At 44.4% G+C, this 23,656-nt stretch overlaps 1 protein-coding gene across 1 annotated transcript in view; it reads right to left on the bottom strand.

Annotated features, from left to right (window-relative positions):
• Positions 1-23,656, bottom strand: part of MYO18B (myosin XVIIIB) — a 1,019,172-nt gene that overhangs the window by 825,267 nt on the left and 170,249 nt on the right. Inside the window, exons 9-11 of the mRNA XM_075320057.1 lie at positions 19,806-20,004; positions 16,359-16,501; positions 13,478-13,578 (exon numbers count right to left, since the gene is read on the bottom strand). Of these exons, the coding sequence (XP_075176172.1) occupies positions 13,478-13,578; positions 16,359-16,501; positions 19,806-20,004 (443 nt within the window). The remainder of the gene's footprint in view (positions 1-13,477; positions 13,579-16,358; positions 16,502-19,805; positions 20,005-23,656) is intronic.

Here is a 23,656-nt window from a genome sequence, read left to right as displayed (position 1 = left end):
GGGCCTACCCCCAGGGACCTGGAAGACCAATGCCGGTAACAGCAAAAGACACTATAATCCCAAATTTTCCCCCATCCACAAACTGGTGACAGACTAGAATTGGACCCAAAGGATGGCCACCCAGGGGTGGAGCCGATCTAGTCCACTAGACAACAACCAGGTGGGAGGGGATGGACAGTTAGACAGTTAGTGAGTGGAAGAGAGAAGAGACGGACGTAACTGAACTGACACGGGAGTGTAATGGTGACCTGAGGGCCCAGGCGTGTGGTTGCGGTTGCCGGTGGAGTATGGTGAAGTACTCCTGGAACCATAGCACCGATGGGGTATAGAGCCCTAGGTCAGCAAAAACGCTCCAGGCAGACCTGATAAAATCTGCACCGTGAGGGGACCATTCAGGACCTCACTGACCTTAGAAGTCCAGGGGCACCAGCAGTAACGGGAGAACCGGGGACCGGAACGTAATACTGACCCTACAGGGTTCACACTGCCCGCCATACGGACCAGAGACTGAGAGACAAACAGGAGGGGACCTCCAGATGCTCCAATCCATGGGGACCCACCAACTTGAAAAAGGTTCAGGGGAAAGAAACCACCAGGTCATCAACCCGGCAGTGGGACTAAGGAAACCAGAGGTGAACGCCAGCCTTCCTCCGGGTACCAGTTACCATCAACTGTGAGTAAAGAGAACCAGTTACACAGCAACCCCTTGTGTGGACTACCTTCTTTCCGCACCTAACTCTATCACCTACCCCCCTGGGGCCTCGGCCCTACTTGCGGAGGGCCCAACATCCAGACTCCCATCACATCAGCCCCAGCAGAGAGACTGTGCAGCGGTGGTTCAGACCTCTGGTCCCTGTAGTCCAAGTGCTGGTGTGGTAACCTGATGGCTTCTTTCCCCTGCACGTTTCTGTAGTTTTGTGGAACCCCGTATCTTGGAGGGTCTGGGGGTCCCCTCCTGTATGTCGTCAGGATTTGGCTCATACGGCAGGCAGTGTGAACCCTGTAGGGTCAGTGTTCTGTTCCGGTCCCTGGCTCTATCTTTACTGCTGGATTCTTGGGTCAGTGAGGTCCTTGCAGGTCCACTCACTGTGCAGGTGTTTGTCAGGCAGCTTGAAGCGTTCACCTAACCTAGGGCCCTGTACCCCGTCGGTGCTTTGGTTCCAGGGGTACCTCGTTGTACCCTCCCTGGCAACCACTCTCCTGTACCAGTCAGGTCACTGCTACATGACCCTGTTTCAAAACATGTCCGTCTCCTACTACCGTCACTACTGTCTGAACTACTGTCTTACTCCTCACCCCGAGTTGTTGGCTAGTGGACTGCATCGGCTCCACCCCTAGGTGGCCATCCATTGGGTCCTCAACTAGTCAGTCATCCCTGATTGGGTGAGGGAACTGAGGATGTTATGTGTTTTGGTTTGCACCGGCACTGAGCTTCCAGGTCCCTGGGGGTAAGCCCTGCATCTTTGCCAGGATGCAGTACCCAGTAGTGCCTGATGGGTTCAGGGGCGCTAATTACCTTTTCTCTGTCTGCCAGTTAGCCAGAGGTATAAAAGAAGACAGGACCACCTTCAGAAATGTTTATGTCCTTTACAGAAAGAAAGTCAGGGTTACTCTTGGCACCAGCCCATATGTTCCAGCTTTCTGGCCATAGAATATGTATGTAAAAAAAATGTGTTATGGGTTTTATCTGGATAGGGATTGACAGATTTGTATTGCTGACCTATAAACCCCTTTTACATTAAAATTGAAGTATGCAGTGAAAGCAATGGCTCCTGAGCACTCCCCACATGTGGGAAATATTAGTTTGAAAACCATTTTAAAAAAGGGGCATATTACTTAGTAAAGGGGTTTCTGTGTTGATTCCTGCTGTAAATCGTAGCGTATAGTCACATGCAGAATAGCGTTATTGAAAAATGCTAATCGGCAGCAAACATGTGCCAGTGTAAACTGCAAAGCTACTGCAGAAATGCAAGGTTAGCCTCAAATTCCCCTGTAATTGCATAAACCAATGCAAATATCTGGCGTGTGAACATACCATAAGACATTCACCATGGTAAAAAGATAAACTTCAGTTTGTAGGACATTACTGGGCATTGTGGTTCTTTGCAATTTTACAACCTGATGGTCATTGTGACTGTCGCTGTATATGCAGATTCATTATACAATTAATTGACCTTGGAATCAACGATCCAATAATCAGCTTTTTCACTTACTGTTTAAATGTACACTTGCTCCAGTTGTATTTAAAGAGGTTCTCTACTACTAGGACAAGCTCTTCTGATTCCACGTTTCCCCCAGGTAAATAAAAAAAGCCTATACTCATCTCCTGTACCAGTGCCGATCCAGTGGTGTCGGTAGTCGCGTTCCTGGGGCTTACCCGATATTGTGACGTCACGTGAATCCCGTGTCCAATCACCGCTGGCTTCTGTTTCCTAGCCTCTGGATGCAGGAACAATCAACAGGAAGTGAGCAGCAGCTGCAGCGCTCACTTCCTTTTGATTAACTTGTTTGTCTGAAGGCGAGGATACAGAGGCTGGCAATGATTTGATGGGAGGCTCGCATGACTTTACAACATCACGGGAGCCCCAGGAACGCAAGTACTTGGAACGGTGCCGGGAGATGAGTATAGGCTTTTTTATTTTACCTGGGGGAAACATGTGGAATCGGAAGGGGTTGTCCTAGTAGTAATCAACTCCTTTAATACAGAAAAATAAAAGCTACTGAGAAATACAGATTACTGTGACTGCAGTTGCAGTAAATTTCCTAGTATATCATAATGTGGCATCCACTGAAAGCAATGGGCTGCTTTTGTAAAGGCTTTTCTTTAAATGTTTTACAAGGGCATCTAAGACTATGAATCCTATGACCTCTGCATGCCTCCATAAGACAACATACAGTTAGGTCCAGAAATATTTGGACAGTGACACAATTTTGGCGAGTTGGGCTCTGCATGCCACCACATTGGCTTTGAAATGAAACCTCTACAACAGAATTCAAGTGCAGATTGTAACGTTTAATTTGAAGGTTTGAACAAAAATATCTGATAGAAATTGTAGGAATTGTACACATTTCTTTACAAACACTTCACATTTTAGGAGGTCAAAAGTAATTGGACAAATAAACCAAACCCAAACAAAATATTTTTATTTTCAATATTTTGTTGCGAATCCTTTGGAGGCAATCACTGCCTTAAGTCTGGAACCCATGGACATCACCAAACGCTGGGTTTCCTCCTTCTTAATGCTTTGCCAGGCCTTTACAGCTGCAGCCTTCAGGTCTTGCTTGTTTGTGGGTCTTTCCGTCTTAAGTCTGGATTTGAGCAAGTGAAATCCATGCTCAATTGGGTTAAGATCTGGTGATTGACTTGGCCATTGCAGAATGTTACCCTTTTTTGCACTCATGAACTCCTGGGTAGCTTTGGCTGTATGCTTGGGGTCATTGTCCATCTGTACTATGAAGCGCCGTCCGATCAACTTTGCGGCATTTGGCTGAATCTGGACTGAAAGTATATCCCGGTACACTTCAGAATTCATCCGGCTACTCTTGTCTGCTGTTATGTCATCAATAAACACAAGTGACCCAGTGCCATTGAAAGCCATGCATGCCCATGCCATCACGTTGCCTCCACCATGTTTTACAGAGGATGTGGTGTGCCTTGGATCATGTGCCGTTCCCTTTCTTCTCCAAACTTTTTTCTTCCCATCATTCTGGTACAGGTTGATCTTTGTCTCATCTGTCCATAGAATACTTTTCCAGAACTGAGCTGGCTTCATGAGGTGTTTTTCAGCAAATTTAACTCTGGCCTGTCTATTTTTGGAATTGATGAATGGTTTGCATCTAGATGTGAACCCTTTGTATTTACTTTCATGGAGTCTTCTCTTTACTGTTGACTTAGAGACAGATACACCTACTTCACTGAGAGTGTTCTGGACTTCAGTTGATGTTGTGAACGGGTTCTTCTTCACCAAAGAAAGTATGCGGCGATCATCCACCACTGTTGTCATCTGTGGACGCCCAGGCCTTTTTGAGTTCCCAAGCTCACCAGTCAATTCCTTTTTTCTCAGAATGTACCCGACTGTTGATTTTGCTACTCCAAGCATGTCTGCTATCTCTCTGATGGATTGTTTCTTTTTTTTCAGCCTCAGGATGTTCGGCTTCACCTCAATTAAGAGTTCCTTAGACCGCATGTTGTCTGGTCACAGCAACAGCTTCCAAATGCAAAACCACACACCTGTAATCAACCCCAGACCTTTTAACTACTTCATTGATTACAGGTTAACGAGGGAGACGCCTTCAGAGTTAATTGCAGCCCTTAGAGTCCCTTGTCCAATTACTTTTGGTCCCTTTAAAAAGAGGAGGCTATGCATTACAGAGCTATGATTCCTAAACCCTTTCTCCGATTTGGATGTGAAAACTCTCATATTGCAGCTGGGAGTGTGCACTTTCAGCCCATATTATATATATAATTGTATTTCTGAACATGTTTTTGTAAACAGCTAAAATAACAAAACTTGTGTCACTGTCCAAATATTTCTGGACCTAACTGTACTTCCAAAGGCAATTACCTTTAGTCTTGCGGCACTCCTGCTACCAATGGTTGAACATATTGGATGATTTTTGGTCATATGACTGGACCAATATACAAATAAATGAAGAGATATTTTATTTGTACATTAAAAATTAAAATATGGTTAATTATACTAATAATATATTTAATTAACTATTATTAGTATAATTAACCATATTTTAATGTACAAATAAAATATCTCTTCACTTATTTGTATATTGGTCCAGTCATATGACCAAAAATCATCCAATATGTCCCACCATTGGTAGCAGGAGCGCCGCAAGACTGGTAATTGCCTTTGGAACTTCTTTCACTAAGTGGACCTGCTAGAGGGCTCCTCTATAGTATCCAGTGCGATAGCTGCATACTGCACTATAATCCTATTGGAAAGTGGATCAACTCCTCTTGGATTATTCCAGGCTTTCTAACCTGTGAACCAGGTGAGAGTTCCACTATTTCAACACCTTTATATATAAAAAAAACTCACTACACTCATATTGGCGCCGCGTTTGTCTCTTTCTATCTTTCCCTGTCTCCAGCGTATTTTTTTTAAGACAACATACTAATAGGCTACCATTGACAAATGATTCTACCAGGAGAGAGTATTACTAGGATTGGCACGTCTGAGAACTTAGACCCTCAGCCAAAGACTGGAATATGACGATCGTCTCTAGAGACAGTGGAGGCACTTTATTCTACTGATCAGTGAGGATCTCAGCTGTTACTCTTCTATCAATTGGACATTAGTGATACCGGTATATCCTGGCTATTTAACTAATATCTATTCTAGCTGGTCATATTTTTCCTTTCTATCCTGGAATTCCATTTCTAGCCTTTCTTGGAATACCCAAGTGCAAGATGCTAAATGTGGAAAAAAATGGGCTAATTTGGCCAATAGAAAAGGGGAAGAGACAATCACAGAATAATTAACTTAATATCTTGGGAATAAATATTTAATTGGAGTTTCATCTCTCTGTCATTGCTGCATAATTATAAAAAGTAATGTATTAATTTTGTGGTGACATTGTGCATAAATTCTGCCGATTCACAAACAACTGCAGGTTAAAGCATGGGGAACAGAGCAATAGTCAGAGCCTCAGACGAGAATCTAAAATATAGTTTTATACGTAGCTCTTAAATCCACAACGTTATCTCCATGACTAGAAAGCGCTGATATTTATGTACAAGACTCAGAAATGGAAATATATACTGTATATACGGTATATATATTTCATTATGAGGGCATAGATAGGTGTAATAGGGAGATATGCCTTTTGCGCCAGATGGGGACAATGTCCAAAAGCCTCTTTGCACTGATCCAAGGAGTTAAATACAGTGCTAGGACAGTAAACTGAAACTTTTCCCTAGGGGACAGTTGAGCCTTCAGCTTTGATTCATGAGTTTACCAGGGTCCTTTATTTGGCCACTAAGGTGTGGTTGGCGTATGACACATCACTATAGAGTCCGCAGAATGAAGTGAGTCTTGTGTTAATCGTGCAATGTCACAGCTAAGGACAAGGAGATTGTCTGTTTACCCATTTACTATGCATCAGCCTCCTCCTGATTACCATTAGACTTTGTCTTGACACGGGACATTAATCAGGCTATTCCCAGGCTGTAAAAATCCCATTGCCTGAACTATGTATCAAATCCTTTACAGGCAATGTCAATATAACATGAAGCCGATAACCGATGGCTGGAAGCTTTTACTAAAAATCTCTAGGGTTCCATCAATGCCAACTGAAAAGCCGCTGCTGGCGTTAGAAAAAAATACAAGATGAGTCTAGGTTTTATCAAGTGCAATTTAAAAATGTGGAAGTTAATGCATGGTTAACGAAGCATTAATTACATTCCAACACGGGATCCCTAAGAGAAAACACTGGGACCCACTTATGGGATCATACAGTTGGCGATGGAGCAATGTAAACAAAATTCTCTTGGCTGCCACCTAAATTCATTATGTATTTATAAAGAAGTAACACGTTCGGAAGCACAAAGCAACCGGGAGATGGTATCTAATGAAAATAGACCTGGCAAACAGGCACGTAGGGAATCTAGAAGGCACAGTGTTACGGTTGCTGCGAGCACTGGAGACTATGTCCAGATTTCTTGCTACTGCACATGTGCGAGCGCTGGAGACTAAGTCCAGATTTCTTGCTACTGCACATGTGCGAGCGCTGGAGACTAAGTCCAGATTTCTTGCTACTGCACATGTGCGAGCGCCGGAGACTAAGTCCTATCTTGGAGCCATTGCACATGTGCGGGTGACATCATCGCTGACACGAGGTCACATGTCTCTGACACCTTCTATGGCGATTGGTCGCTGGTCATGTGCTTGTGATGCCTTGCTCGGTGATAGGCCAGCATGACGTCACTCCTGTCGTTCTGGCAGTGGATTGGCTCTGGTGTCCTCCATCTTGGATGAGGCACAGAGTCTATATAAGACCCTGACACACGCCGCATGGCGCTCAGTCCTCTTGGTTCATGCATAAGAGTAGACGCTCTGTGCGCGTTCCTCTAGGCATTCCTCTGTCTATGCTAGGTGAGCGCTACCGGCAGGGTAGCGTTCTTATACCTTACAGCTTCGGCTGCTGTCCGTATCCTTACCTCTTAGGGGAGCGGACATAGGCAGGTGCCTGAGGCACATGGTCTGGCTGGGCCTTGTGGTTCGACTCGTAGGTGGACGGTGCCGCTAGGGTAACGTTCCTTATACTGCGTCTGGCAGTTGTTCGTATCCTCGCACACTAGGGGAGCGAACAGAGGTAGGAGCTTTGTGCGGCTTACGCTGCTGTTCGTCTCTTTTGCACCACTAGAAGAGCGGACCTAGGCAGGTGCCATATCTAGTGGTTCGTGTCCTCGCACACTAGTGGAGCGAACGCAGGTAGGAGCTTTGTGCGGCTTACGCTGCTGTTCGTCTCTTTTGCACCACTAGAAGAGCGGACCTAGGTAGGTGCCATTTCGCACACATTGCCTTTGTCTCTGTGATTATTAACAGAGATCATTCCACACACCCTCCAAGTAAGGGAGGAATTGCTTTACTTACTTATTATATCCTTCTGTGAGTTAACAGAGGTATTGCACTCTGCCATAGTCTGCAGCAGAGTCTTTGCACGGTGGACCCTGACTGTCTGATACTCCTTTAAGTTATTATCAGATAGCCCCCCATAACATTAGGACTGAGCCAAGGGTCTGGCAGTTATGGCAGAATATCAGCAGTTACACCGTTACATACAAGTACTTGAGTCACGGCTCAAGAGTATAGAGGATAAACCTCAGACCATGGTGACATCTGCACATGATCCTCGACTTGCTCTGCCAAACAGATATTCTGGCGATGCCAGATCATGTCGTGGTTTCATTAGTCAGTGTCAGATACACCTAGAGGTCAACTCTTCTCGCTTCTCTACGGAGAGGTCCAGAGTAGGCTTTATCATCTCCTTACTTCAGGACAAAGCCTTAGAATGGGCGACTCCCCTATGGGAGCGCTCTGATGTGGTTACTCTGAGACATCAAGACTTTCTTGATGCTCTTAAGGCGGTATTCATGGGTCCGCAGGTTACCCATGATGCGGCCCTGAGACTGTTAGATCTATCTCAGGGTTCGTTATCCACTAGTTCTTATGCCATTGCTTTTAGAACTCTGGTGGCAGAACTAGATTGGCCAGAGAAGGTGTTGATTCCTATCTTCTGGAGAGGGTTGGCAGGCTATGTCAAGGATGCTCTTGCTACTCGTGAGGTCCCTGCTTCTCTGGAGGACTTGATCACAGTAGCAACGAGGATCGATGTACGCCATAAGGAACGTAGACTCGAGGTCTCTTCCTCACGCCCTAAGCATCGGCCTATTCCAGTTGTTGAGGGTCCACTACCATCTTCCTCAGCATCTGAAACATCTCCCACTCCTATGGAGTTAGGTCATACGTTCGCCAGACTACGCAAGTCTGGTCCTCCTATATGTTACGTATGTCGTCAGGCTGGGCACTATGCCAACAAGTGTCCTAGTCGTCAGGGAAACTCCCTGGCCTAGTAACCATTAGAGGGGGGTTACTAGAGACGTCTTCTGCACCCTCTAAGTGTTGTATCCCAGGTCAGCTCTCCTTATCTGAGAATACATGGTCTATTATGGCTTTTGTGGATTCCGGAGCTGACGGGACTTTTGTGTCCTCAGGATTTGTAAAGGGACACAATATTCCCTCTATCATGTTAGAGGCGCCTATTCCTGTCCGTGTTGTTAATGGAACTATGTTGTCTGACTCCATTACATTGAGGACAGTTCCCTTGCGCCTTTCCCTGTCTCAGGGTCACATAGAGGAGATTTCTTTTCTTGTTTTGCCTGAGGGTATAGACGACGTCCTTCTGGGTCTCCCATGGCTTCGGACTCATGCTCCTCACATTGACTGGGAGTCTGACAGCATTATTAGTTGGGGTTCGAAATGTCAGTCCCGATGTCTTCCCTTACCACCTAAGGTCATTGCGGTTGCATCTACTGATCTCTCTCCCATACCTACACCCTATCTGGATTTCGCTGACGTGTTCTCCAAACAGGGTGCTGAGGTTCTTCCACCCCATAGGCCGTATGACTGTGTCATAGACCTTATCCCAGGTTCGGTTCCACCTAAAGGCAGGGTTTACCCCCTGTCGATACCTGAGTCGGAGGCCATGTCGACCTATATAAGAGAGAGTTTAGAGAAGGGTTTCATTCGTAAGTCTGTCTCTCCCGCGGGAGCTGGGTTTTTCTTTGTTCGGAAGAAAGAGGGTGATTTGCGTCCCTGCATAGATTACAGGGGTCTCAACGCAATCACAATAAAGAACAAATACCCATTACCTTTAATTTCGGAGCTCTTTGACAGACTGAGAGGAGCTCAAGTTTTTACGAAGTTGGATCTGCGGGGTGCGTATAACTTGGTACGAATTCGAAAGGGTGACGAATGGAAGACCGCTTTTAACACCCGAGACGGTCACTATGAATACCTCGTCATGCCTTTTGGGTTATGTAATGCACCCGCAGTATTTCAGGACTTCGTAAACGATGTGTTCAGGGATTTACTGTTATCCTCAGTAGTGGTGTATCTGGACGACATCCTGATTTTTTCTCCTGATCTGGAGACTCATCGTCAGGATGTCGTTCGTGTCCTTTCCCGTTTAAGGGAGCACTCATTGTTTGCTAAACTCGAGAAATGTGTATTCGAGCAGTCCTCATTGCCTTTTTTGGGTTACATTATCTCACAAGAGGGCCTGGCTATGGATCCTGTGAAGCTCTCTGCTGTCCTGCAATGGTCCGAACCTCATTCCTTGAAGGCGGTGCAACGCCTCTTAGGATTCATAAATTATTACAGGCAGTTCATACCCCATTTTTCTACTTTGGTGGCCCCTTTGGTGGCCTTGACTAAGAAAGGTGCTAATCCCAAAGCCTGGTCTATTGAGACATCTCAGGCTTTTGAGGCAGTAAAAAGACACTTTTCAACTGCACCTGTTCTTCAAAGACCCGATGAGAGTAAGCCCTTCCTCTTAGAGGTTGATGCCTCTTCAGTGGGTGCTGGTGCGGTCTTGTATCAAAAGAACGGTGCAGGTAGAAAAAGGCCGTGTTTCTTCTTTGCGAAAACCTTTTCACCGGCAGAGAGAAACTATACCATTGGGGATAGGGAACTGCTCGCCTTGAGATTAGCCTTGGAGGAGTGGCATCACTTGCTGGAAGGAGCGAAACATCCTTTCCAGGTCTATACAGACCATAAGAATCTGACGTACTTACAAACCGCTCAGCGTCTGAATCCTCGCCAAGCCCGCTGGTCCTTGTTTTTCTCCCGCTTTCACTTCTCCATCAACTATCTGTCTGGGAGTAAGAATAACAAGGCAGACGCCCTGTCTCGCTCTATGCTTTCTACCCAGGAAGAGATTGACGAACCTCGTCTTATCCTTCCCTCCAGGGTTTTTCATACGCTCTCCCCTGTGACGTTAGACCAAATCCCACCGGGCAAGACCTTTGTTCCGCCTGATCGACAGAATGATATACTGTCATGGGCCCACACCTCAAAGGTGGGTGGGCATTTTGGTATTAGGCGGACACGAGAGTTACTGGAGAGGTGGTATTGGTGGCCACACTTAGCCAGCCACGTCAAGAGATATGTCGGTTCCTGCTACTCATGTGCTCGCAACCGTCCATTACGGCAGAGACCGGCGGGGCTCTTGCATCCTTTACCAGTGCCAGATAGACCATGGGAGGTGGTAGGCATGGACTTTGTGGGTGATCTTCCATGTTCACAGGGACATAGATTTGTGTGGGTCATTACGGACCATTTCTCCCGGATGGTTCATCTCGTACCGTTATCGAGAATCCCATCTTCCAGGGTACTAGCCAAACTATTCCTCAAGCATGTCTTTAGGCTTCACGGGATGCCAGATCGTATCATTTGTGATAGAGGCCCGCAATTTACTTCCCGTTTCTGGCGAGATCTTTGTAGCCTTCTGCAAATTGAGTTGAATCTCTCTTCGGCATACCATCCGGAGACCAATGGTTTGGTTGAACGTACCAATCAATCTATGATTATATACCTTCGACACTTTGTTGCTGAGAACCACGATAACTGGTCCTCCCTCCTACCCTGGGCAGAATTTGCCCTTAACAATTCGCTGGCTGAGGCCACTGGGCAGACACCGTTCGTACTCAATAATGGGCAACACCCTAGGGTACCGGTACCGTTTCCCGCTGCTGCACCTCCTCCTCTTGTGGCCGACTGGGCAACTAATGCCAGAGAGGTTTGGGATCGGACTCAAGAGTCGATCCAAGCAGCTAAGGACCGTATGAAGACGGTGTCCGATCGGTTTCGTCGCCCGGCTCCTGTCTTTTCTCCAGGGGACTTTGTGTGGCTCTCTGCAAAACACGTGAGACTTAGAGTGAGCTCTGTCAAATTTGCTCCTCGCTTCCTGGGTCCTTATGAGGTTCTTCGACAGGTAAATCCTGTAGTCTACCAATTGAAGTTACCCGTCCATCTTGGGATTCATGACAAATTCCATGTTTCACTGCTAAAGCCGGCAATTTTACCTCACGCTCGTGAAGTGCACTCTCCTGCCTCTGATTCCTCTCGCTCTAGCTATGAGGTACGAGCCATAGTTGGTTCTAAGATGGTTAGAGGGCGCAGGTTCTTCTTGATAGATTGGGAGGGTTAGGGCCCAGAACATCGCTCTTGGGAGCCTGAGGAGGCTGTCCATGCTCCCGACTTAGTTGCCGATTACCTGCGTCGCAGGGAGGGGGGCCCTTGAGGGGGAGGTACTGTTACGGTTGCTGCGAGCACTGGAGACTATGTCCAGATTTCTTGCTACTGCACATGTGCGAGCGCTGGAGACTAAGTCCAGATTTCTTGCTACTGCACATGTGCGAGCGCCGGAGACTAAGTCCTATCTTGGAGCCATTGCACATGTGCGGGTGACATCATCGCTGACACGAGGTCACATGTCTCTGACACCTTCTATGGCGATTGGTCGCTGGTCATGTGCTTGTGATGCCTTGCTCGGTGATAGGCCAGCATGACGTCACTCCTGTCGTTCTGGCAGTGGATTGGCTCTGGTGTCCTCCATCTTGGATGAGGCACAGAGTCTATATAAGACCCTGACACACGCCGCATGGCGCTCAGTCCTCTTGGTTCATGCATAAGAGTAGACGCTCTGTGCGCGTTCCTCTAGGCATTCCTCTCTCTATGCTAGGTGAGCGCTACCGGCAGGGTAGCGTTCTTATACCTTACAGCTTCGGCTGCTGTCCGTATCCTTACCTCTTAGGGGAGCGGACATAGGCAGGTGCCTGAGGCACATGGTCTGGCTGGGCCTTGTGGTTTGACTCGTAGGTGGACGTTGCCGCTAGGGTAACGTTCCTTATACTGCGTCTGGCAGTTGTTCGTATCCTCGCACACTAGGGGAGCGAACAGAGGTAGGAGCTTTGTGCGGCTTACGCTGCTGTTCGTCTCTTTTGCACCACTAGAAGAGCGGACCTAGGCAGGTGCCATATCTAGTGGTTCGTGTCCTCGCACACTAGTGGAGCGAACGCAGGTAGGAGCTTTGTGCGGCTTACGCTGCTGTTCGTCTCTTTTGCACCACTAGAAGAGCGGACCTAGGTAGGTGCCATTTCACACACATTGCCTTTGTCTCTGTGATTATTAACAGAGATCATTCCACACACCCTCCAAGTAAGGGAGGAATTGCTTTACTTACTTATTATATCCTTCTGTGAGTTAACAGAGGTATTGCACTCTGCCATAGTCTGCAGCAGAGTCTTTGCACGGTGGACCCTGACTGTCTGATACTCCTTTAAGTTATTATCAGACAGCCCCCCGTAACACACAGCACCTGCATTCACGCAAAAACCTGTGCCTATGAAACTCAGGAAAAGTGTTTCAACTGCAACCGGCGAACACAACATATAGTGTGGAACAGAAAACATTTTACGTAACGCTAATATATAGGATTTATCTGGTGAGCTATCACCACCTAGTGGAGAGTACAGGAACTTTCTAGCTAGAAATTTAATTTACAGTTTTTTCGGCTAAAGGGAAAAACCTTTAGGGCTCATGCACACTACTAATCCTCTCATCCAAGTGCCACTTGCGCCCATGTTATTTTATGGGGCTGTGCACATGTCTAGTTTTTCATTGGTAAAAATCATTGACATGTCCAATTTTGATCAGAGTTTCACATTAAAATTGTCAATGCAGGTGCATGTCACAGAGAAGCAGAGAAGTCCGGTGCTGGAAAGCGGTAGGTGAGTATATTATCACACTCACTATATTACATGCATGTACACACATGTACACACACATTTAATGAATAGGAAAGGTTAGTAGTAGACCTTCTTGAAGCCCCTTCCTCAGTAATATATTATAACCCTGTGGCTATAGCAGTTGTATATCACACAAGGTTACAGGCATACCTGAGATCCATATCTGCTCCAGTTAACAGCTGTGAGAACACATTGAAGTTACTTTCTCCTTCCGGTTGTTGGGCCACACGGATTCTTTCCAAGAGCATGGTCTGTAAAATGAAACAAGACTCTGGTTATAGGACATTTCCATCAGTTCATATTGCGACACCACAGGATAGAACCTAGCTAAAACCACTAACACTTTAACTGAACTGATGTAAGTTGTCCAGCAACATTATTTGTTATCAATTATAATATTTCTTAAAAGTTATCTGTTAGTAAGATCAAAACTGCGTGGACATAGAGGTCTGTGAAAGCTAAATCATTCGACACCTTTATAACTTCCACCTGTTGCTGCATTCCTGAAAACTCAGTATTTTAAATAATATGGAAAAAAAACTAAGTACTCTGGGCGGGACAAAGCACTTACTGACCTTCTACCTCCTGGAGTGGTTTCCCCACAAAGTACAGGCATCTTAAGCTTGACTGAAAGTTCACTGTCTGTGTGACATCAAGTGGAAGCTATCAAGCTAAAAAGGCTGGTGCTGGGCGGGGAAACAACCTCAGGAATGCAGCTACAAACAGAAGATATAAAGAGGTAGATTGAATAAGGTTTTAAAAGTCTGCATACCCTTTTATGCCGTTTGGGGGGTTTAATCTTATGAACAGATTTCCTTTAATTCATAAATGGTTGAGTAATAAAATGTATTATTTTGTAATATAAATATATTTTAATTTCAAATAATTTCACGACAACTAATGCTTTCAATATGTCTGGTTTCTGAGATTCTGGCTAACAGCTTAATTTGCTGAAAGAGAATGCAGTGGACAGCTCATGTTCCCATGAAGGATCCAGAGAATGCCTTGTGATACATGTACAACCGGTTGCTACTTATTAGAGCGTCTCCAGGGTGGTTAATTAAGCCCAGAATTTGGAATGCCCTTCATTGATACATATATGCACTAATAAGATATAAGGACAGAAATTGTTCTTATGGCATAACCAAGGTAACATCGTGTGATCTAATTATCTTAGCATGGAATAAGCACTTAAAGAGTAACTAAACTTTTTTAATAGGATTATCCTTCAACTTTCTTGTAATATAACTATTCTTCAAGCTTTACAAAGTTATAAACTTTTGTAATAAATTTCCTTACCGTATTTTGCTTCTTTCTATCATGCTGCAGTGCTGTTTTAACTGCCTAGTTTGGGCTCCTTTGGAATTTGCTTTAAACTGCTGCTCTAGTAAGAATATGCACTAAAACAGTATTCACAAATACTACCTTGCCTGCGAATGAAGCAGGGGAGCAGAAACGCTCACATAGAAAGAGTGTGTGAGCGTGTAAATAGTGTTGAAGTAGGGATTCTTGCAAGAGCAGCAGTTGAAAGCAGCTTGAACTTGCCAGTTAAGCAGTTAAAATTGTATTTGCACATGGTGTGTGTGAGTCCAGGAAGCATAATAAGGGAGTGGCGTTTATTAAAAAGATTGATTAATAATTACATTAAAAAAAATGTTTTGTTGCTTTAACATATTTTTCTATGAGTTTAAAACATTCAAGCCTTTATAATAAAATAAAATTCATTACATATTGTAGGATATTTTTGTTTATCACCTATCTTGGCTCGAGCGTTGTTCCATAAATTATCCTTTCCCATCAGCAAGCTTTCACAGCTCTCGGGCTTTCTGTGTTACTATTATAACCCAGAGTACAGTAATGATGTCACACTCCTAGGCCTTTTATCGCTGGCTCAGGTAGTTGCACGATCACTGAGTATTCAGGTAGTAATAAGTCAACCTGGATGAGCCCATCTGACTAATCCAGCTCTGCTATTATTGGGCTCTGCTGTAGTCTTCACACACCTTAGCTAGTTCACACACTTGACTTTCTATATGGAAGTGCCTACATGGCTCTAATGTTCCTAGGAGCTGTTTGCCCTCTCAGTTCTGTTATAACAATACTACAATTTTCCTCAGGATCAATAACGTTTTTTGCATCATATCATATTGTCTGCCTACACAGCTCTACTGTTCCAAGGTGCTGTCCACACACTTTCTCTGCTTTACCAAAGTGCCTGTTTGCCAACATAGTCCTACTGTTCCAAGGTGCTGTCCATACTCAAGTATCTGTTTACCAACACACATTTTCTGTTCCAAAGTGCTCTCTGCACACCCGACTTTGCTGTGCCAATGTGCCTGACTACATACATGACTGCTGCTCCAAGGGGCCTGTTTGCAAACATTGGTTTCTGTTGCTTCAAGATGCCTGTCCCTATATTCAACTCGATTGTTCCATGTTATTCCCCATCCATCCAACATACTCAGCTGCTCTATTCCACACTTTTTCACATGTTCTCCAGCATATTCAGCTTCAAGTGTTATCTCTGCTGTTCCACATATCATCAATATATCTTACACTGCTGAATATCACTGCACCAATGACTCCAATATTAGTTGCTTAACCAGACCTATGGCTTAGCGAATCCTTGTTACCAGGATAGTCATTTTGGCTTTGAGCATAAAGGTTTACCTTGTTCTAAATCCTCCAAAGATATTGCAGCATGCTCCCGTCTTGGAGTAACAGATATAGAAAACGGCTCAATTAATTGGAAAATAACCATCATGCGTTCGTTTTTTGCAGCTAATAATCATTATCATTAATATATGTTAATTTCCACAAAATATTCTTTATATGCTTCAGTTGATATATCCATTTATATGTAACAATTTTTACAAAAGGTAGAATAAAGCACATGTTAACATAGGGTTTCATACTTTACTGTAAATATATGATCTAGGAGTGTCCTATATAAGCAAGATCAGATAATTGAGGTCTACAAGTGATTAAGTAATAAATAAAGAACATATCTTTAAGTGAGTACTGGAATTACCTGTAAGTGGCCCGCAGTCACACGTCCGGCAGAATTGAAGTCCAGCGACATGACCATGGAGAAACGCGTGGAGCTATTACATTCACTAGTTGATACGCCGCCAAAGGATTTTAGAATGGTGAACATTGCATGAATCTTGTCCACTGAAAAAAATAATGGTTGCACATAATGCAGAGTATATCAGATCTGTATATGTGATAATAGGAATAGTCTTCTGTTACTAACTATTGGGTAGCACTACATAGCAGCCATGGCTTTGTGTTGTAGGCTTTAGGACACTGATAAAACAAGAAGTATTGGGTGTCACTCAGCTGTTTGTAATAGCACAGATTACAAACTCCATTTGATAAACTGGTAAGGTTGCAGAATATAGACTGCCTATTCGTCACACTTGTGCTTCTGAGAGTGGAAATACAGTATATAAGGCTTGTTATTGAAGTGTCACATTACAATCTTATGACAGATATGTCCTTTCACATGGAAGCTCATGCAAGTATAACAGGTGGCCATGAGCATTAAAGGGGTATTTCCAGTTCCAAGATCCTATCCCAACATGTAGGTGTAATAATAATAATAATAATAATATTAGAAAATAGCTCCAATTAGAAATGTAGTATAGTTCTTCTGAAAAGCTGTCAGTTACCTCATGTGAAGGCCATTATAGAAGCTTAGGTATCCAAGGTTATGTCCACACATATAGGGACAGTTAGTAGCTAGTGGTCGTAATTATGGATACCTAAGCTACTGCCATGCCCTGCACATGAGGCAAGACAGATGGCTATGTGCCGCCCCCGTGTCAGCAGCCGGGCTGCTCGGATCCGGATCCGCGGTGGCTCGAAGGGTCTCCGGACCCGGGGGTCGTGCGGCCACTCAAATGAAGGGGGTATTTACAGGTGATTGTGTTAGAGTTCGTGACACCACCTGTGGTATGTGGTAATTTGGAGTACCACCGCTGCAGTTGGGAGTACCCGTGGGTGATGGAATGGGGCAGCCAGGTGTTAGAACCCTCCACGGGTAGGGGAATGCCCCAGGACTCAGTGATGGTGTGGGGGAAGTGCCATTGGGGGCGAAGTGGTCACTTGCATACTCACTCAGTCCATTAAGCTGACACCGACAACTGAATAAACCAAAGTTCTGGATACCGCGTCCATTGAGGGGAGCTAGTTTGGGTCCCATCCCCAATGTTGCTGCCTGGTGATCCGTGACTTGCCTCCTGGCACTAAGTTTACTTCTCTGTTGGTCCCGGTAGTATGGAACTTGCCGGGTCCCGCTCCCCACTATGGCTAAGTGTGGGAGTTTGCTCTCAGGGTTCACGCTTGGGATTTCCTGGACCGTTTTAGTGGAAAGTCTTATCCCCCTCATTGGGCTAGTACCCCGATTTTGGAGTAGGTGGAGAGCGGATCTTGAAGGCTCCGTTCTCGTCGGGTAAATTATCAGGTTGCCTGAAGCCACTCCCTGACCTAGGGTCCATATACCCCGTCGTGCACTGGTCCCAGCCCGGTGATGGTGCAAGGCCGCCGGCTGTCCTCCTCGACAGTTCCGTGCCCCTTGCCACGATCCCCTGCGACCGGGGGTCCAGCTCCTTCTAGGCCCAGTCCACCGTCTGCTACCTAGATGGCTTCCTAGGAGCCTGGCTCCTGACCTCCTCTCTCCTTCACTTCCAAACTACTTCTCCCCATCTCCTGACATTCCTGACCTCCCCTAACCAACCCCCCAAGTGTGCAACCCTATTGCACTCAGGCCGTCCACTGATATGTCTGGTGGGTGTGGTGCAGAGTGTGTCTAGGATTTTAATTAGCTGATGTAGGCAACACCATGTAGTTGGGGACCCATACCCAAGAAGGAAGTGGATATTGTATGGGAGGACAGATTGTACAATACCCTGTGACGACCTGATAGTCCAGGGGCGTCACAGCTATATCAGGAAGACTAGACTAAATTTCTAATTGGAGGTATTTACTAATATTCTTTTTATTTCGCCTACTACATATTGGGATAGGATCTTTGATATGGGAATATCCCTTTAAGACTGCATTTACCCTGGTTGATCGAGACTAAAAAAAAATAAATCACACCTAATTAGCTACTTGCAAGTCGAGTAATGGTCATTGGTGATGAACATGCTAAGTACTCGAAACGAGCACTTTGAACGCTTGAACGAACTCGACATCAGTATAGTGGAAGTCAATGGGAAACTCAAGCATTTTTCTAGAAGATCTTCCAGAAAAATGCTCATTTTCAATTGACTTCCATTATACTCACTATTTGAGTCAAGCCTTTCCATGCATCCGATCTGCTTGTTTCGAGACCACAAATCCAAGCATGGGAGTGCTTCCTAATCACTGGTGGTCATACCATGCAATCTGTTTAGACAAACGGACCCCATTTCTATTGCACCCAAAACAATCAGTAATTGCGCAGTACGCATTGAGGATCATAGTTCTTGGCAGCACAAGTCTTGTTTACACAGCACAATGTGCTGCTGAGATTGATGATTTTTATGTCTATTAAATATCATTTCACCTGGTGAATGAGCGTTTGGCTTATTTGTCGTGTGATTGGAAGCCAGTGTGGACAGGCTGAAAATCAGGAATGAGCGTTCCTAGGAATGCACATGCACCCTAAGGCCCCTTTCACACGTCAGTGATTATGGTACATTTGTGCTTTTTTTTAAATGTACCAGAATCACTGACATACGCAGACCCATTATAATCAATGGGTCTGCTCATACGTCAGTGATTTTTCACTGAATGTGTCTCCGTGCAGCGTGCACGTGTGGCCGTGATTCTGCACGGAGACAAATCAGTTTTTGTCTGGCATCACTGATGACCCACTATGGTGTGATCCGTGTGTGATCAGTGAAACACGTACAAGAAAATCACGGACATATTAAATATTAAATATTTTCAACTTACCTTGCCTGCGATTCACTCTGGAGCCTCTGCTTTCGGCAGCTCCTGCCTGGCTCATGAATATTCATGAAAGCAGGAACTGCCGACCAGGAAGTAGGTGCTAAGAGCGGTCTGCAGAGCCAGAGACTTCAGCACCATGGACAGCAGCAGTGAAGGCAGGTGAGTAATATCCACCTGCCATATGCAATCACTGATCACGGATCACGGATTACACATGGACAACCCACGTGTGCCGTGAATCACGGAACACGGAGGGACATGTGCGTATTTTCCACGTCAGTGAAGAACGTCAGTGTTTTTCACTGACGTGTGAAACGGGCCTAAGACATAGGAAAAATGTAGTATTACATGACAGCTATCTATGTAGACTGCTCAAGTCTGCCAAAGTGGCTCCCTGTCCTGTGCAGGACACCCTCCTCAATGACGTCCATGGGCCCTAAATAGACAACTCTTTACTGTAATTCTGTATATTAGGAAAGGTTTGTCAATAGTGAGAATAAAAATATAAATATATAATATGTTTGTCAATAGTTACCTGTTACTCTGTTGTCCACACTCCCGGCAGCATCCACGAGATATTCCAATGCCGTCTGACAGCCAGTGGTTTTTCCAGCACTGCTTCTGCCCAAGGGCACAATGGTTTGATCCTGGCGTTGGGTTAGCATGTTCCAATACGCTTTCTGAGCCACTGCGCAGATGTGAGGTGGCATGCCGTCCTTTTTCCCTTTAAACACCTAATGGAAAAAAGCTGATGGACTTAATGTGCCTTGTAAAAACTCTATGTTTGGCTGACATTCAGTTGAATGATACCTTTGCATCGTCAAGCAATCTGAACTGTGCCTTAGTGCAATAACCTGCCATCGGGGCACATAGTATAAAAAGAATAATATCACTATTCATAAACTTTTCAAATAGCTATCTGTGTGAAATGTGTGTGTTTTCCTGAACTGACAATCTGTAATAGATTTACCCTATAATCAAGTCAGAAACCACTAGTAGGATTGTAAAATTGCCAATGCTGAATTGTACAAACTGCTAACAGCAAATATAAATGAATTTGCATTTAGACTACAGCAGTATGTTGTAGTCTGTGCGTTGTTATATCGCTGGATGTATGCTGCCACCTAGTGTACTCAGTGAAAACTGCATTTCCAGTTTGAATATTGTATTTTTCCTATTATGGCCATAAACATGACAGAAGAGATGTTTGGGTGAAGCTTCCATATCCTGTCGTACTGTGGGTGCCATGTGTGTGGGCATTTCTCCGTACATGCAGTATCAGAAGGAACATGTCATAAACTAGTTGTTATACCACCACGGTACGATATTAGGGTATACAGTCATGGACAAAAGTTTTTAGAATGACACCAAAATTATATTTTCACATGATCTGTTGCCCTCTGGTTTTTAATTGTGTTTGTCTGATGTTTACATCACATACAGAAATATAATTGCAATCATATTATGAGTACCAAAAGGTTATATTGACAGTTAGAATGAGTTAATGCAGCAAGTCAATATTTGCAGTGTTGACCCTTCTTCTTCAGGACCTCTGCAATTCTCCCTGGCATGCTCTCAATCAACTTCTAGAGCAAATCCTGACTGATAGCTGTCCATTCTTGCATAAGCAATGCTTGCATTTTGCCAGAATTTGTTGGTTTTTGTTTGTCCACCCGTCTCTTGATGATTGCCCACAAGTTCTCAATGGGATTAAGATCTGGGGAGTTTCCAGGCCATGGACCCAAAATCTCTATGTTTTGTTCCATGAGCCATTTAGTGATCATCTTTGCTTTATGGCAAGGTGCTCCATCATGCTGGAAAAGGCATTGTTGGGCACCAAACTGCTCTTGGACAGTTGGGAGAAGTTGCTCTTGGAGGACATTCTGGCACCATTCTTTATTCATGGCTGTGTTTTTAGGCAAGACTGTGAGCGAGCCGATTCCCTTGGCTGAGAAGCAACCCCACACATGAATCGTTTCAGGATGCTTAACAGTTGGCATGAGACAAGACTGGTGGTAGCGCTCACTTCTTCTTCTCCTAATAAGCTGTTTTCCAGATGTCCCAAACAATCGAAAAGGGTATTCATCTGAGAAAATGACTTTACCCCAGTCCTCAGCAGTCCACTCCCTGTACCTTTTGCAGAATATCAGTCGGTCCCTGATGTTTTTTCTGGAGAGAAGTGGCTTCTTTGCTGCCCTCCTTGAAATCAGGCCTTGCTCAAAGAGTCTCCGCCTCACAGTGCGTGCAGAAGCACTCACAACAGCCTGCTGCCATTGCTGAGCCAGCTCGGCACTGCTGGTAGTCTGATCCCGCAGCTGAAGCAGTTTTAAGATACGGTCCTGGCGTTTGCTGGTCCTTCTTGGGCGCCCAGGAGCCTTTTTGGCAACAATGGAAGCTCTCTCCTTGAAGTTCTTGATGATGCGATAGATTGTTGACTGAGGTGCAATCTTTGTAGCTGCGATACTCTTCCCTGTTAGGCCATTTTTGTGCAGAGCAATGATGGCTGCACGTGTTTCTTTAGAGATAACCATGGTTAACTGAAGAGAAACAATGATACCAAGCACCAGCCTCTTTTAAAGTGTCCAGTGGTGTCATTCTTTCTTAATCATGACTGATTGATCGCCAGCCCTGTCCTCATTAACACCCACACCTGTGTTAATGGAACAATCACTAAAACAATGTTAGCTGCTCCTTTTAAGGCAGGAATGCAATGATGTTGAAATGTGTTTTGGGGGTTGCAGTTCATTTTCTTAGCCAATATTGACTTTGCAAGTAATTGCTGTTAAGCTGATCACTCTTTATGACATTCTGGAGTATATGCAAATTGCCATTAGAAAAACTTAAGCAGTAGACTTTGTAAAAATTAATACAGTCATATGAAAAAGTTTGTACACCCCTATTAATGTTAACCTTTTTTCTTTATAACAATTTGGGTTTTTGCAACAGCTATTTCAATTTCATATATCTAATAACTGATGGACTCAGTAATATTTCTGGATTGAAATGAGGTTTATTGTACTAACAGAAAATGTACAATCCACATTTAAACAAAATTTGACCGGTGCAAAAGTATGGGCACCCTTATCAATTTCTTGATTTGAACACTCCTAACTACTTTTTACTGACTTACTAAAGCACTAAATTGGTTTTGTAACCTCATTGAGCTTTGAACTTCATAGGCAGGTGTATCCAATCATGAGAAAAGGTTTTTAAGGTGGCCACTTGCAAGTTGTTCTCCTATTTTAATCTCCTATGAAGAGTGGCATCATGGGCTCCTCAAAACAACTCTCAAATGATCGCAAAATAAAGATTATTCAACATAGTTGTTCAGGGGAAGGATACAAAAAGTTGTCTCAGAGATTTAAACTGTCAGTTTCCACTGTGAGGAACATAGTAAGGAAATAGAAGAACACAGGTACAGTTCTTGTTAAGTCCAGAAGTGGCAGGCCAAGAAAAATATCAGAAAGGCAGAGAAGAAGAATGGTGAGAGAAGTCAAGGACAATCCACAGACCACCTCCAAAGACCTGCAGCATCATCTTGCTGCAGATGGTGTCAATGTGCATCAGTCAACAATACAGCGCACTTTGCACAAGGAGAAGCTGTATGGGAGAGTGTTGCGAAAGAAGCCGTTTCTGCAAGCACGCCACAAAACAGAGTCGACTGAGGTATGCAAAAGCACATTTGGAGAAGCCAGTTACATTTTGTAAGAAAGTCCTGTGGACTGATGAAACAAAGATTGAGTTGTTTGGTCATGCAAAAAGGCGTTATGCATAGAGGCAAAAAAACACGACATTCCAAGAAAAGCACTTGCTACCCACAGTAAAATTCGGTGCAGGTTCCATCATGCTTTGGGGCTGTGTGGCCAATGCCGGCATCGGGGATCTTGTTAAAGTTGAGGGTCGCATGGATTCAACTCAGTATCAGCAGATTCTTGACAATAAATGTGCAAGAATCAGTGACGAAGTTGAAGTTACGCAGGGGATGGATATTTCAGCAAGACCTTCATCCAGGATATAGGAAGTCATTAAAAGCTACAGGAAGCGACTAGAGGCTGTTATTTTTGCAAAAGGAGGATCTACAAAATATTAATGTCACTTTTATGTTGAGGTGCCCATACTTTTGCACCGGTCAAATTTTGTTTAAATGCGTATTGCACATTTTCTGTTAGTACAATAAACCTCATTTCAATACAGAAATATTACCGAGTCCATCAATTATTATATATATGAAACTGAAATAGCTGTTGCAAAAAAACCAAATTGTTCTAAAGAAAAAAGGTTAACATTAATAGGGGTGTACAAACTTTTTCATATGACTGTATTAATTTTTACAAAGTCTACTGCTTAAGTTTTTCTAATGGCAATTTGCATATACTCCAGAATGTC

Source organism: Anomaloglossus baeobatrachus, chromosome 1, assembly GCF_048569485.1.
Source record: "Anomaloglossus baeobatrachus isolate aAnoBae1 chromosome 1, aAnoBae1.hap1, whole genome shotgun sequence".
Classification (NCBI taxonomy): Eukaryota; Metazoa; Chordata; class Amphibia; order Anura; family Aromobatidae; genus Anomaloglossus; species Anomaloglossus baeobatrachus.
Note: the sequence above shows the minus strand (reverse complement) of the source record. Positions and strands in the feature narration are given on the sequence as shown.